The sequence below is a fragment of the Lissotriton helveticus genome, chromosome 8 (assembly GCF_964261635.1).
Source record: "Lissotriton helveticus chromosome 8, aLisHel1.1, whole genome shotgun sequence".
Classification (NCBI taxonomy): domain Eukaryota; kingdom Metazoa; phylum Chordata; class Amphibia; order Caudata; family Salamandridae; genus Lissotriton; species Lissotriton helveticus.
The window spans coordinates 797,878,444-797,892,698 of record NC_136069.1 but is presented as its reverse complement, the minus strand read 5'-3'; the positions used below and the strand labels follow the sequence as shown (position 1 = coordinate 797,892,698).

The window sequence follows — 14,255 nt, the reverse complement described above, 5'->3', positions numbered from 1 at the left end:
ATATACTAAACCGTTGGCACGAGTGACGGCTAATGGCCACATATCAGAGGAGATAACCCTGACACGGGGTACACGTCAAGGCTGCCCCCTATCACCGCTGCTATTCGCACTAGCGCTGGAACCCCTGACAACCCTAATTAGAAGAACCCCATTGTTAAAGGGGATCAGCTGGAAGGAGGGGTGGCAAGACCGTCTCTCACTCTACGCAGATGACATGTTGGTCTATCTCACAGAGCCAGAGAGCGGCATACCAGAACTACTTAATATATGTAACACCCATGGAAGATTCTCAGGCTACACAATAAACTGGTCTAAATCGGTTATGTACATCCTAAAGGGTCCGAAACCAATACTTTCGGCAGAGTGTCCACTGCTGGCGACAGAAGACTCGTTTAAATACTTAGGAATACACATCACTAAATCCGCAACAGACTTCTTCTCTAAGAATTTAGCTCCCCCACTAGAGCGGCTAAAGCGAGACGTGGGGCACTGGGCATCACTACCCCTCACGCTTCCCGGCAGAGCAGCACTATACAAGATGAAGGCCCTCCCTAGGTTCCTATATTCCCTTGAAAATGCGTCCGACCTGATCCCTCCCCGCTATTTTAAACAAGTGGCAGCACTGGTTTCAGTTCTTCTTTGGGGCAACCGCCCAGCCCGCATAGCTCAGACAAAACTATACAATAGCTGGTATGACGGGGGATAGCGCTCCCAAATCTCCAACTGTACTACTGGGCCGCGCAACTCAAAGTCATAAACCACTGGATACACATACCACATGACGACCCAGCATACAGCGCAGATAGGGCGCAATTGGGAACGAATAACATGCTAGCGGCACTATACAACAGAGGTCTGGTCGCGAAACTAGTGGGACCTACTAAACATACAGCGTTGCTTTGGTATGCGGCACAGGCCAAACTGGGTTGGAAAGGGGTGATTACGAAACTGACCCCACTCTGGGACACCAAGACATTAGGACATTTGCGGCGGAGTAAGGGCTTCACATAGTGGGACAACATAGGCATCTCCACAGTGGGAGATCTATGGGATAAGGGAACAGTGATACCATTTACGCAGTTGCAGCAGCAATATAACCTAGGCCCAAATGAAAAATTTAGGTACATGCAAATTCGACACGCCCTACTAACAGCACTCCCGCTAGATACCGAAATCCCTGAAGCCTCCCCGCTAGAGGACCGACTACTGACGGGCCATATGCCCCAAAGTGCCACTTCTTTCACATATCGAAAACTACTTAACAATCTGCCAGACCCCACAGGTACACTGAAAGAGAGGTGGACTGCAGAGGTAGCTGACATGGACGACCCAGAGTGGAGGGAGGCCCTAGCATCACCTAAGGAAGTGGGCATCTCTACCAGACTGAGATTAGTGCAACTTAAAATATTGCATAGAATATACTATACTAGGACAACCCTACATAAAATACAGAGAACACCACACCCATTTTGCTTAAGAGGCTGCTGGGACGAGGGGACCTTTTTCCATACAATATGGGACTGCCCAATAATAGCTAACTACTGGAGACAGGTACTACGCACTATATCACAGGCAACAGAAACATCACTCCTACCAGAATCAAAAAGATGTTTATTAAACATATGGGAACCTAACGACCTCACACGCTATGGGCTAATATGGACTACGTTAGGTCTACTAATTGCAAAGAGAGACATTGCACAGAAATGGGGAGCGGCAGAGGTACCGACACTGTCTGCATGGTGCAGAAACATGGACCTAACAATGATAATTGAACGTACAGTGTACGCCACCAGAAAGTGCCCACGGAAATGAAATAAGATATGGGCGGCATGGAATACTTTTAGAGGGGACATTTGTGTTCCGCTGCCAGAATCAGATGGAGATAGCTCAGATGAAGAGATAGAAGGGGACTAACGAGGGAGTTAGCATTAGTACGAGGTACTGACATAGCAAAAGGGTACACACAGACTTATGGAACGATCTATTAAAAGAGGAATGTGAGCTAAGTCAATAATGGAATGTAATTGATTAATGTCTGTTTTGCCAATTTCACTGATCTTGTAATAAAAACAGTTTAAAAAAAAAAAAATGAAGTAAGCACCGGGGTGCAGAACACTGTATCTTCCTTGAATAAATGTAGTGGAATGCCATCTGGCCCAGGAGCCTTCTTGCTTTTGCTGTTAACAATTGCTTTTAGGACCTCCTCTTCTTTAAAAACAAGATTTGTGCACACTGTATTCAACTGTGCTGAGGCATCAACAGCCCTAAGATCAGTGGAATACAAACCAGCGTAATGTTTCACCCATGTCTCTGCCAAAATATGGACAGTTACTTTATCAGCTGGTAAGGTGGGGGATAAAACAGACCGTACTGCTCTCCAGATGGATTGCGGGTCTTTAGAATGGGATGCGCCCACTATAGAATCCCACTTCTCCTCCTTCAGGGCCGACTTTCTTATTTTAATGGCATGCTTATAAAACTTCCTACTTTCCTTAATTGTGATCTGGTCTCTAGGGTTTTGCTTTAAGGCCCTACATAGGGTGTTATTGGATTCTCTACAGGCATTATCAAACCATGATTGTGCATGATGATGCGACTGGATAATGGGTCTAGAAAGCAGAATTTTGATCTTATCTAGGAGAATTGCGAAACCAGATAGGATACATGCCGGAAGACGGGGTATGCAATTACAGCTATGCTCCAGGGCGGAACTATTGGAGAACACCTGCGACATTATGCTGTTCATGTTCGCAGTTCGCCATACCAGCTTACGCCCTGCTTCCTTAGTCGATTAAACCTGGGAAGGCGGAGGCTTGAGCTTTTGTAGGATATGTGGTAGTACTATCTTTGCAGAAATAGGATTGTGGTCACTATAGGACTGAATGAGGACCTCACAATCCTTAATAAGTGGGAACAGGCACCAGGTGGCGAAAATATTGTCAATAGTGCTTCCTGCACCTCGCCCTATAAAGGTTGGAATGTATTGGTCAGTAGATTTAGGATCCTTAGTGACCATGCCCCGTCCTGACAGATGGGAGAATAGAACCCACCCCCTAGCATCCATCACATTATAATCTGACTCGCTAGAAAATGGATCAAATGTTGTTGGAGAAAGGGACGGAGGGTGCCCCAATTTTGCGTTAAGTCCCCCGGCACCAGCAGCTTAAAGGGGCATTCCACTCGTGCCTCTCTCTCCACAAGCATATCAATTAACACAAATAGACCTTGAAGGTCACCCTTGATAAAGAAGTTGTTATTATAAAAGTTTACCAAATATAGGTTATGGGTGTCTTTCCAAGTGAGGCAGAGGCCTGCGCCTCCCCCTGTTCCTGAAATAGCTGTACAATGGAACTGTCAATATCTACTTTAAACCAAGCCGACAAAGCCCCTTTGGCTCTGCCCGATGAAGATGGGGTAGCAGGTAAGCTAAGGCATGTAAACCCATCAAATGCAATGTCATTAGTCTCCCATGTTTCTTGCATGAATACTGTATCATAATTCATGATGAAAGATCACCATCCATCTATCAAAGTTTTTGATGCTAGACCTTCTATGTTCCAGCTTAAAAAGTTCAAGCACGCATTATCTATTGTACCTTCATCCAAACGTATGCTCGCACTGGCCCTCCAGGGGGTAGGGTTCTGTGTAGGAGTGATAGACAAGTGGGCAGCAGAGGTTAAAATGTTTACGAGGCAGTGGTCCATTCATGTTATTTGTGATATATACTGTATTGTAAAATACCAATAAAAATACTTTTTTTTTAGAAACTGACAGGTGCCTCATCAATATTCTGAACAAAGGGTCCTACATATAAGTGGTTCTGGGGGAGGATAATATTTGTTTGGGCAACGGAACTGATATTGTAGGGGGTCCCACCCTTCTCCAGGAAACCCAGAACCATGGGCAGAGGTTTCTGTAGAAGAATGGGGGCATTTGGGAAACAAAAGTTGGACTATCAAATACCCTGCCCACCTCCTGGGAACCGGTGCGAACGGGCTCCTCCCTAAACCGTCAATCTATATCTTCCAGCCTGGCCAGTGTAGAAAATATATTGTTCAAAGGGAGTGACACTTGAGGGGGGGTCTGGGCAACACAGTCATACAGGGAATAAGACTACCATGAGTACAAGATTGATTCGCAAGGTACTGATAAAAAAAGCCAAGTGGGACTATCTTAATAGCGCTGGTTTTAACCAATCGCATACTTGCTTTATGCAGTATTTCTGAACAACCGTTGGATTACGGATGTTGACCACAATAACATCCCCACTGAGCCCATATCCCCCACCACCAATGGCCCTCACTCGTCGTGCCATCAAGATCTCTTTTGATAGGTCCCAATAGCCAGCGACGTTGTTATTCAACCAATGGATAGATTTATTCATTAGGCCTCTGGTGGATTCCATATTGTCTTCTGTGATCCTAGGGACATAAGTTAGGGCAACAACGTAAGGGGCAGATGTTGGGGGAACATTTATCACAGGTAAAGAGACCTAACTTGGGGCACGAGCTATCGGTTGTTTTGCAGGTTGGTTTGCGGTTAAATTGTCATATGGATGAAGTACAACCCTGCTCTGGACAGGCATAGTAGGGGGAAGATCAGAGGTCAAATACTGAGTACAAACGGAAGTCCTGGAATCCAAGGGATTCACCAGTTTGGATTCAATTATTGCTAAACTTTCGAGGATAGGGCGAAACTTGGAGTCCAAAAGATCAACTATACATTTGCTCAGTTTACTCCAGGTGTTTTCATTTACCACTTCTGAATCCCCAATAAGATCTTCATCACCAGCCTTATAGCGCGAGGCAATTTTGCTAGTTGTGGCAGAGTTTTTAAACTTAGTTTATTTGACAGTTTTCCTCCAACACTTGGCTTTTGGGCCACTCTCCCCCTCAGAATCACAAAACTAGTTGCCACCCTCTGTACTGGTTGGACCCGGCTCAGTTCCCCCTCCTAGTGTAGGGAACCCAGCCCCCAGGCAATCTAGACCGTCACCCAAATTTTGAACTAGCTCCGTGGAGCAAACGTGGCCCATTGACGCTTCAGTTGGGCTTGTTGCTAATGATACACTCTGCATTGATAACAGCTCACAGAGCCTTGATCAATAGGTATATGAGAGATCTATTTGGTTGTGAGTGAGAGGTGACGTTCCACCAGCCACATTTTATTAGTAACCATGTCCACAGCCCGAGTTAGGTAATTGTCGCAAGTCGAGCGAGCCAAAGTGGGAAGTAACGTGCTGGAGATGCTTGAGGCACTCTTTCTCTTGCCCATACTACAAGCCTGGTTGGAATAACGTGGGCCAATAAAAGCAGCAACAAATAGGTAGGCAGAAACAAAGCCAGGTAAGCACGGCTAGCCACAACTCTCAAGGCGAAAGAAAGAGGATGAAATATCTGGGACAGAATTAAAAACAGTACTTTATTAAGTAATGGCTGCTTACACAAGACAGTAGACAGGCTTAGGGGGGTGGCCCAGCCCAGCCTCTTCCGGGCTGACGGTGACTGCGCAAGTCGCGAGAGAGTCTGGGAACCGTGGTCCGGCCTCCTGACCCCGGTCCCCCATCAGAAAGAAAGTGCAGCAAAAGGTACGGGCGTCCCGGTCATAGGTCACAAGACCTATGTTGAATAAGAACTTGCAACCAAGCTAGTTAAAAGCACTGGGTGAGTGGGGCTTCAATGGTTGATCTACGTGCAGCCCATCTTCATAAATGTTTGCTCTTGTTCCACTTTCCAGGACGGCAACTTCTTCCGCAAAAAAGTTGGCTTTATTTCTTGAACCTGTACAAGGATACACTTTCAAAACAGTGTTGGAGGTGTCACAGAAGTTAGTTTCTTTCAAAACTTTCATTTTGAGATCTGTCACGTTCGCAAGACACCCAAGAGAGCTTGGACCTCTAATCCAAGTTTCCTCCAAGTGGATTTGCTGTTTCGACTTCCCCAGAGTCTTTCCCTAAAGTAAGATCTCATCTTCGCTGCAGTCAAAAGGATCCTTTTGGCTCTTGCCTTAAAATTTGATTTGAAAGAGGGGTGTCTCCTACACTTTTTGGATGTGTTGACCCCCATTTGAACGTATGCTGCTAAAACAGCACTATTCAGGCATTCAGATTGATTAGAAAAAAGGTTCCTGAGAAAGAAGTCCATTTAAAATACAGGCATGAAATGTCTCAACATAAATCATACAGAAACTCATTAATACAAAACCAAAAATATTATGACAAAAAGGTAATTTAATTCAAACTGACCAAAGTGAACAAACATGCTCAGTACCCAGGTGATTCACACATTTCAATGAGATAATATAAAATGCCAAGAGAAGAAGGCCAAGAAAATGTATGAATACAGTTGTAGAGTCTATGCTTGTACAGCTAATGATTACATAGTCACAAATCAAACCAGAAATGCAACAACATTTGTATGTTTGATGTTAACGGTGTTTCAAACCACAATAATAACTGACTCCTCATCAGGATAGAGAGATTTGAAAAGGGCCTGGGAGAAAAACAGAAAGAAGTGCAGAGCAGTCTGAAAAAGATATAACAAAATAGAGTCTGAAAAAAACTTTAAAATCTCCAGTCTGTCAGATATTTGTAAACCAGTTTTCATATGAACTCAAATGGGGTGAGTGAAGTACCAACCACTGAGAACTTGGCACCAAATGGAGTGACAGCAGGGGCATCTGGTAGACAGTTATGGCGTGATTATCAGGGCACCACAGGCCGAGAGGTCCTGCAAAAGTGAAGCTACAAAAAGCAGCAAGACAAAACTGGCTCACTGCCAGGGGCAGTGTGTCAGGAGAACAATTAAGTGGGGAACTTGTCGTCAGCACAGGAGTGATTTGATTTGATTGATTTGATTTGATTTGAGGGTTTATAAAGCGCAACGAATGCCCATGGGCGTCTTGGTGCTAAGGGAAGAGTACGGGACCAAACTGCTGGACATAAACAAAACTAGCCCGAGATGAACAACCATGTTTTTATCTCTTTCCGAAAGGAGAGTAGCGAGGGGCTATTTTTAATTGAAATTGGGAGCTGATTCCAAGCCTTTGCTGTATACAGCAGGAAGCTTCTCCCTCCCACCTGACCTGTTTGTATCTTGGAATCTGGATCAGTTTTAGATTGCTTGATCTCAAGGACCTAGTAGGCTGATACTTTTCCAGGTGGGTTTTTAGGAACTGCGAGCCTACCCCATGGAGGGCTTTATAGGCCAGACATAAGGATTTACATTTTATTCTATTTTTAATGGGGAGCCAGTGCAGAGATCTCAATCTGTGAGCTATTGGCTCGTATTTGGGTATGTCTAGCACCAACCGCGCTGCTGCATTTTGTAGGCGTTGGAGTTTTGCTAAGTGTTGAGTCTGGATCCCCGCATAAAGCGCATTACCGTAGTCCAGTCTTGATAGAGCCAACATTGTGACTACTGTTTTGCAGGATGTCAGGGGGATGAACGGTAGGAGTTTCCTGATCATTTTCAGGATAAACCAGATTGATGATGACAGTTTGTTAGTTTGTGCATCATAGGACAGTTTGTTGTTGAGGAGCATACCTAAATTCTTTACCTTGTGCACTGGAGATGGGCAGTGACCTAGGTTATCTGGCCACCAATCCTGGGACCATGATTGCAGGTCGGAACCTAACAGCATCACTTCACTCTTGTTTCCGTTCAACTTGAGGCAGTTCGTCTGCATCCAGCAAGTGATCTGTTCCATACAGTGTTTGAACCTGGAAGCTGTCTCTAGGGCATTGTTTGCGATTGAGACCACTATTTGAGTGTGGTCTGTGTATGAAACTGGGAGAAAGCCACAGTTCCTAATTATAGCCGCCATAGGTGCCACGTAAAAATTGAAAAGAGTGGGGCTTAATGACGACCCTTGGGGCACCCCACAAGGGGATCTAAAGGCTTTAGATTTGGCTTCTCCCAGTTCTACCGTAAAGGTCCTGTTAGATAAAAAAGACGCTAGCAGAGACTGGGCTGTCCTGTGCACTCCAGCCTCCGCAAGACAAACGAGGAGAGTGTTGTGGTTTACCGTGTCGAAGGCCGCCGATAGGTCTAACAAAATCAAGGTGACCTTCCCCCTGGCATCCAGAATACTCCTAAGCTCCTCTGTTGCCATCAATAATGCCGTCTCTGTTCCGTGCCCTTCACGGAAACCGAATTGTGAGTGATCTAATATATTTGCTTCTGTAAGGAATTGGGACAGCTGTTTGTTCAGAAGCTTCTCAAGAACTTTCGAGGCAAATGGGATTCTTGCAATCGGTCTGTAATTTCCTGGTTCTTTGGGGTCTGAATTGGATTTTTTGAGTAGAGGTAGTACTGAAGCTGTTTTCCAAAGGTCGGGGAAGTGTTTAGATTTAATTATTTCAGCGAAAAGTAAGCATAATTGCTCACTCAGTAGGTCATCGAAGAGGTGCATCACCTTGGGTGGGCAAGGATCGGATGTACCACCAGATTTTGTTGATCTAACCACCTGGAGGATCTGTTCCATAGACGGTGGCTGAAAGTGGAAGGAGTGGTCCTGTATGTGGGGTGGAAGCTCCTGTTTCTGTCGATCGACCTGCTTGTGTATGACCGCCTCAGATCCCTTAAAGGAATCATATACTGCAGAGAACTGGCCCAGAATATTGCAAAAAGTCTGAGCTCATTTCTGTGGGCATGGAGTTGTTTATACTAGTTAATTTTCTGACTGTTGAAAAGAGTTATTTGCTAGAATTTTTTGCATCTTCTATTTTTTGTGTGAAGTATTTGCTTTTTTCGGTCAGTATTAGTTTTTTTATAGATGGCTAGAGAGGTTTTGTATTCCTCTATTGGTCCCTGTTTGTGTGCTGATCTCCATCTTTTTCGAGCTTTCTGCAGTGCTGTTTTTGTAATTTTAGTGTATGAGAGAACCAAGGTTGGGATGGGGTCATCCGCCTAGACGGTTTGTTTTTATAAGGGACTGCTATTTCCGTGGCTACGTGTATCCAATTCGAAATTTGGTGTGTGGCTGTGCTGCAATCAATATCCAAAACTGGGGTTGAAAGTCTTAGCTGTTCTTTTAGTTTTGAAGCATCGGTTTTCGACCAATCAGGGTAGGTCGACTGCTTGCGGCAAAATGCTGGTGTCTCTACGTTTTTCCCTACCTCTAGTGTAAATATTATTGCCTTGTGGTCGGACCAAGGTACAGGTAAAATCTCAAGTGCCCGGGTATATTTGTTACACATGAAGATCCCATCAAGTATATGCCCTGCCTCGTGTGTGGTTTGCTTCACTATTTGCTCCATGTCTAGATTTGCTAGGCAGATAAGGAAGACCTGTCGGCAAGGACCCCAAAATAGATAATTTTACGGACAAATACACTTGATTGGAGACCTATAAATGATTAACACCACACTGTTCCCACTGCAAAAATGCCAAAGTTGTCTTCTCATTAACTGATACCCAAATACCTCCAGATAATAATCCTGTAGAGCATGCAATTTCACACTTAAGTCACTGGGAACATAGGGCCTCATGTACAAAGGATGTTTCTGGTCGCAAGCGCGCCAATTTGCAGAATCAGCCAGTTTACGACCGGAAAACTACTTTTTGGTATGTACAAAGCCCAAATTGCGATTCAGTAACTTGTTACTGAATCGCAATTTGGGTTTTGTGATTCATATTTGGAAGGGGGCGTGGTTATGGTGTCCCTTCCAAATAAGGATTCATCTTGGTATATCCGAATGTTTTGCGCTTGAAATGGGGTCGCAAAACATTTGCACTTTACCGCCAACTCAAAGTTGGTGGTAACCCGTTTGCAAATGGGAAGGGGTCCCCCAAGGACCCCTTCCCCTTTGAGAATGGCTGGTAAAATATTTTGCGTACTATTAAAAAATGAAACTTCAAAGTTGAATTTTTTGCTTTTTAAACGCATCCCGTCTTCCTTTAAGGAAAATGGCTTGTGATTAAAAATTTTAAAAAAATGCTTTATTTAAAAGCAATAACATATGGTGGTCTGCTGGCCCCAGCAGACCACCATCCCTGAGATGGCAGCGAATTGTAGTGCGTTACAAATTGCAACCTACCTCATTAATATTCCTGAGCTAGGTCAATTTGCGACTTAGTACGTATCGCTAATGAAACTCAAAAGAGTGTCATACATTAGGAATAGTGATTTCCTAATTGTGATTCACAAACATTCTCAATTAGGAAGACTCTATTCCTTTTCTTCGCACATGTAGTCCATAATTTCCCATTGTACATGTGCCCAGACATTGGTGTTGCACATTTAATTCAAACACAGGTGAGCTTTTTCTATTATGTTACTTGTAAATGCTTAGGAATTATTTTTTTGGTACCTGGGGTTGTGGTCCTCTTGGAGCAAACTGCGACAACATGATTTGCTGATCAAACAATTCCATTCTTTGCTGTCTCTGGATATCCAGTGTTGCGCCCATTCCTTCTGGGCTCTCAGTGGTGGGTTGAGTAGATGAGAACAGGGGCCCCAGAGTGCAGGAACTGATCTTTGCCAACCAGTGAGGGATTTGGATCACTTTATTAACTTCCCACACATTGCTATTATAGCAAAAACCAGCAACCTACACAGAAAAAAAACATATTAGAAAAAAATAAATGTTACCAAAACAGGCACATTTGACCATAGTTCCTAGATACGGAGAGTGTAGATACTTAAAGAAATACATTCTGCATTACCTTTGATATCATCCTCAGTCCTGGTTTTTAGACAAAGTTAACATTTTCAAAGTATAATATACATAATGTAGTGAGTATTTATAAATCACACGTTCAACTTTTGGGACATGTTGATGCAAAATAACAGTGATTTTATTGTATCTCTACTCAATGAATATCCCATCTATATATTACTATATGCTCATTAAATGGGAAACATCCTTTACAACGCAACTTTTACCACGCAGTGCCTTTACGACGCAACTTTTACAACGCAAACCATTACAACGCATTGCGCTAGGGGGCGCTCTAGGATAGGGAATAGGTTTAATGTACTATCCAACACCTTCCCTACTATCCATGGGGACTGGAGTTGGAATAGTAAATTAAACTATTCACTATCCAGCGCCCCAAAGCACTATGCGTTGTAATGGTATGCGTTGTAAAACTTGCGATGTAAAGGTAGGCGTTGTAAAAGTATGCGTTGTAACGTCAGACATGCTCATTAAATGCCCTAAAAGGTTAGGGGAAGGGATAGAAGGTGACAGGTTCTTTTCAAAGAATATGCTAATTTGTCTTTATACCATAATAAAACACAGCCGTTGCTACAACGTCAGGCCTCTTCTAATCAGAAATAAGAAGCAGTAATTGAAGGCAGCAAGCTCAAATGTTTTTGCAAATTTCAACCTAAACTTTAAGATACCATATTTTTTGGGGTTGAACTTAACATTAATTCTGAAAACTTGTAGTCTACAAGAAACTTGGTACTGAATACTGGCCAAGAAAAGCAAATAATATTAGTTCCTTGTGTTTGGAAAATGTAGGTAAAGCACAACGGGGACAGTATATTCTATACTCAACCACTATCAATTACACTGCAACGGTGAACCCCAATAGTCAACCCTTTAATCCAGTTCTCTATAACCCAGATTTTCCCCCAGGTCAACAGGACAGAGGCTTCAAGGAATGGTTGAACCACCAAGAGGCAACCAGATTGTTAATGTCAAGTCAACAATTGTGACAGCTCTTGTGTAACAACCCATGTAGAGATGCTCAGGCAATGCACTGGGTGAGACAAAGAGAAACAGCAAAGCCATCAGGGACCTGACAGCAACTAAACGGTGTATAAGTAGGAGCAGTTCTGTATTATATAGACTGCTAAGCAATCTACAGCCAAACCCACATAAATAGCTACATGGGAAATGGAATTAGGGATACAAATCACAGAAAATTCATGGCTGAACATATTGTTCAGAGTAGCTAAAGTGTCCATATGCAATCAACAAAAGGAATATAGCTATAACGTTCTGTTGTTTTGGTACTTAGCCCCACTTTGTTTATATGCAGTCTTTGGGTCTGACACTTCACGCCTACATCAAGAGGCAAATTCACACCCAGAATTACAAGATCAGCTCAGACCAATCTAAGCTATCCTCAGGGCGTGCCTCCACTGGACCACTGACTTGTATGCTCTTGGATTTCTTCTAACACACAAAACTACTTGAGGTTACTTAACGTCCCTACTGTCCATTAGTACTTGGGACTTCTTTCAGAGAGGGTCATCAAAAGATTTTGAGAGGTCGTTTCACCCTTAACTTATCAAGGCATGCTTCATCATTTGACAACCTTGGATTTCTTCTGCCATTTCATTTCTCTCATCTTCTTCACATTCTTTTTAGCATATTGATAGTAGAGCCTAGCATGGGTGCTTCAGAGGTCATGACATTTTCTCTACTTCTAGGTGTGCACTAATATGCAAGTAAACTTTTTTTGTTTACTAGCAAAACCAATGGTAAAACTGAATGTCTCCAGATCATTCATTAAAATCAGAAAAGTACTGGAACATTTTTTTGTTACATATGATATTTAAATTACTTATCCACCTCAAGTTGATGTTTGAAGACTCTTATGACAAAAGTATATTTTCAATCAATGAATTGCAGGAAATTGAGAATTTAATTTAAATGCTGCGCAATACAATTTGATTTTTATTAGGCTTCATTTACTAAAATAAATATGTTGGATGGTTTACTGTCCCACAGGCAAAATGATTCTTGAGATTAGAAGTTTGGATAATGCTTTGGATACATTAAGAGGATTCTGAGCAGGAGTGACTGTCAGAGGGTTTATTAGACAGTGACAACTAGGTATCACACACACATGAGAGCATGGTGGAAGGATGTTTCAGACATCTGGGCCAGAATTAAGTATATAATGTACTGCCACACTCCAAGCTGCAGCTTTAAGTCGATGAATCAAACACAGACCAAGACAAATACCCCCAATATAGCAAATGTGCTTTTCAAAGTGTCGGAGCGAAGAAGCACCTGTGGTCAGAATCGCACATTGAGGAAAGGCAGACCAGTTGTTTGAAGCTGATGTTCTTCCTTCTTCTACTGTCGGAGGCCTGGCCTGAGTTTCAAAGTGAGACAGTGATTCCCCTGCAGGTGGACCCTACATGGGCCTGAAGAGGCTCTCTCGGGGTGCCCACACTGTGTGCCTCCTCTATGTGGTGCACAATCAGTGCGTCTCCCAACAGCTCCTTTGCCCACAGCTGTAATATAGCATGGGTGCAAAGGGTACACTCATTTGCATGGGGCCACTCCCCCATCCAAATGAAGACCTCACCCATTGGGATTATGCCAGAATGATCCCTTTAAAGAAGAGGCTGCATAAGCACCTGCGGCCCCTTCTGTAATATCAAAGTACCTCAGAGACACAAAATGTGGGCACAGTGTCTCTCCTCCACTTGAAATGTATCTAAGAATAGCAAGGAGGGAGAACAGTGGTGGCTATAAAGTGACACATTTCAGCGCTCAAAAGCCAGAAAACAGTGCCAGAATTTACACTGGAAAACTTCAATGAATGGAAGCTTGTGGGAAAATGTACTATGGGCCATTCAATGCCAAAAACGGTGCTGGTTGAAACTTCTTCTTCAAAAAGTCCTACATATAGCCAAACTGTACGCTAGGCCCAAGGAGAAAAACAGATTTACTGGGCGGAGGAATGAAATGACGAGACATGTCAGAGGATGCGTAAGTAGGCCCGATGCATTCCTACTATAAATGAGCAACTTTGGATACTTGGCAGGATACTGGGGAGGGCTAAGGGAAGACTCAAAGAATCTGCCCAAGTTTATGAAGGAGCTGATCTATAATATGGTCTGATACATGTCCTGAAATGCAAAAAGCAGTTTCAGATAAAGATGGCAATGAAATGAGTTACTTTTTAGAACAACAGCGGTCCCATGCATTCAGGAATATATGAAGCAATAATATAGACAGAATCAAATCTATATTTGGAGCGACATGTCCAGCCGGACAGAGGTCTTAAAAGTTTACTCAATAAACAATTGATCCAAACAAGGAGAATACCTTCCACAATTCACCAGTGTGGTACACAAGCCTGTGCTCAACACTAACAGATCCAACACAGAAGGTAGATTTAGGAGCACAGAAGGGCTTTTTAAGGCAAACAAACGTTTTCTGTTTAAAATCCAATTGTACAGAAGTGTCAGTAAAGCACCATTACATTACATAGAAATCAAGTTTTGTATAGGGTGCTAGACAGGTCGACGGCGTTTCGGTCCCCCTATTTAATCATGGG

General features: G+C 43.3%; 1 protein-coding gene across 1 annotated transcript in view; it reads right to left on the bottom strand.

Annotated features, from left to right (window-relative positions):
* The window catches only part of UBAC2 (UBA domain containing 2), an 811,088-nt gene that overhangs the window by 230,938 nt on the left and 565,895 nt on the right, over positions 1-14,255 (bottom strand). The window contains exon 7 of the mRNA XM_078657616.1: positions 10,316-10,555. Within this exon, the coding sequence (XP_078513742.1) occupies positions 10,316-10,555 (240 nt within the window). The remainder of the gene's footprint in view (positions 1-10,315; positions 10,556-14,255) is intronic.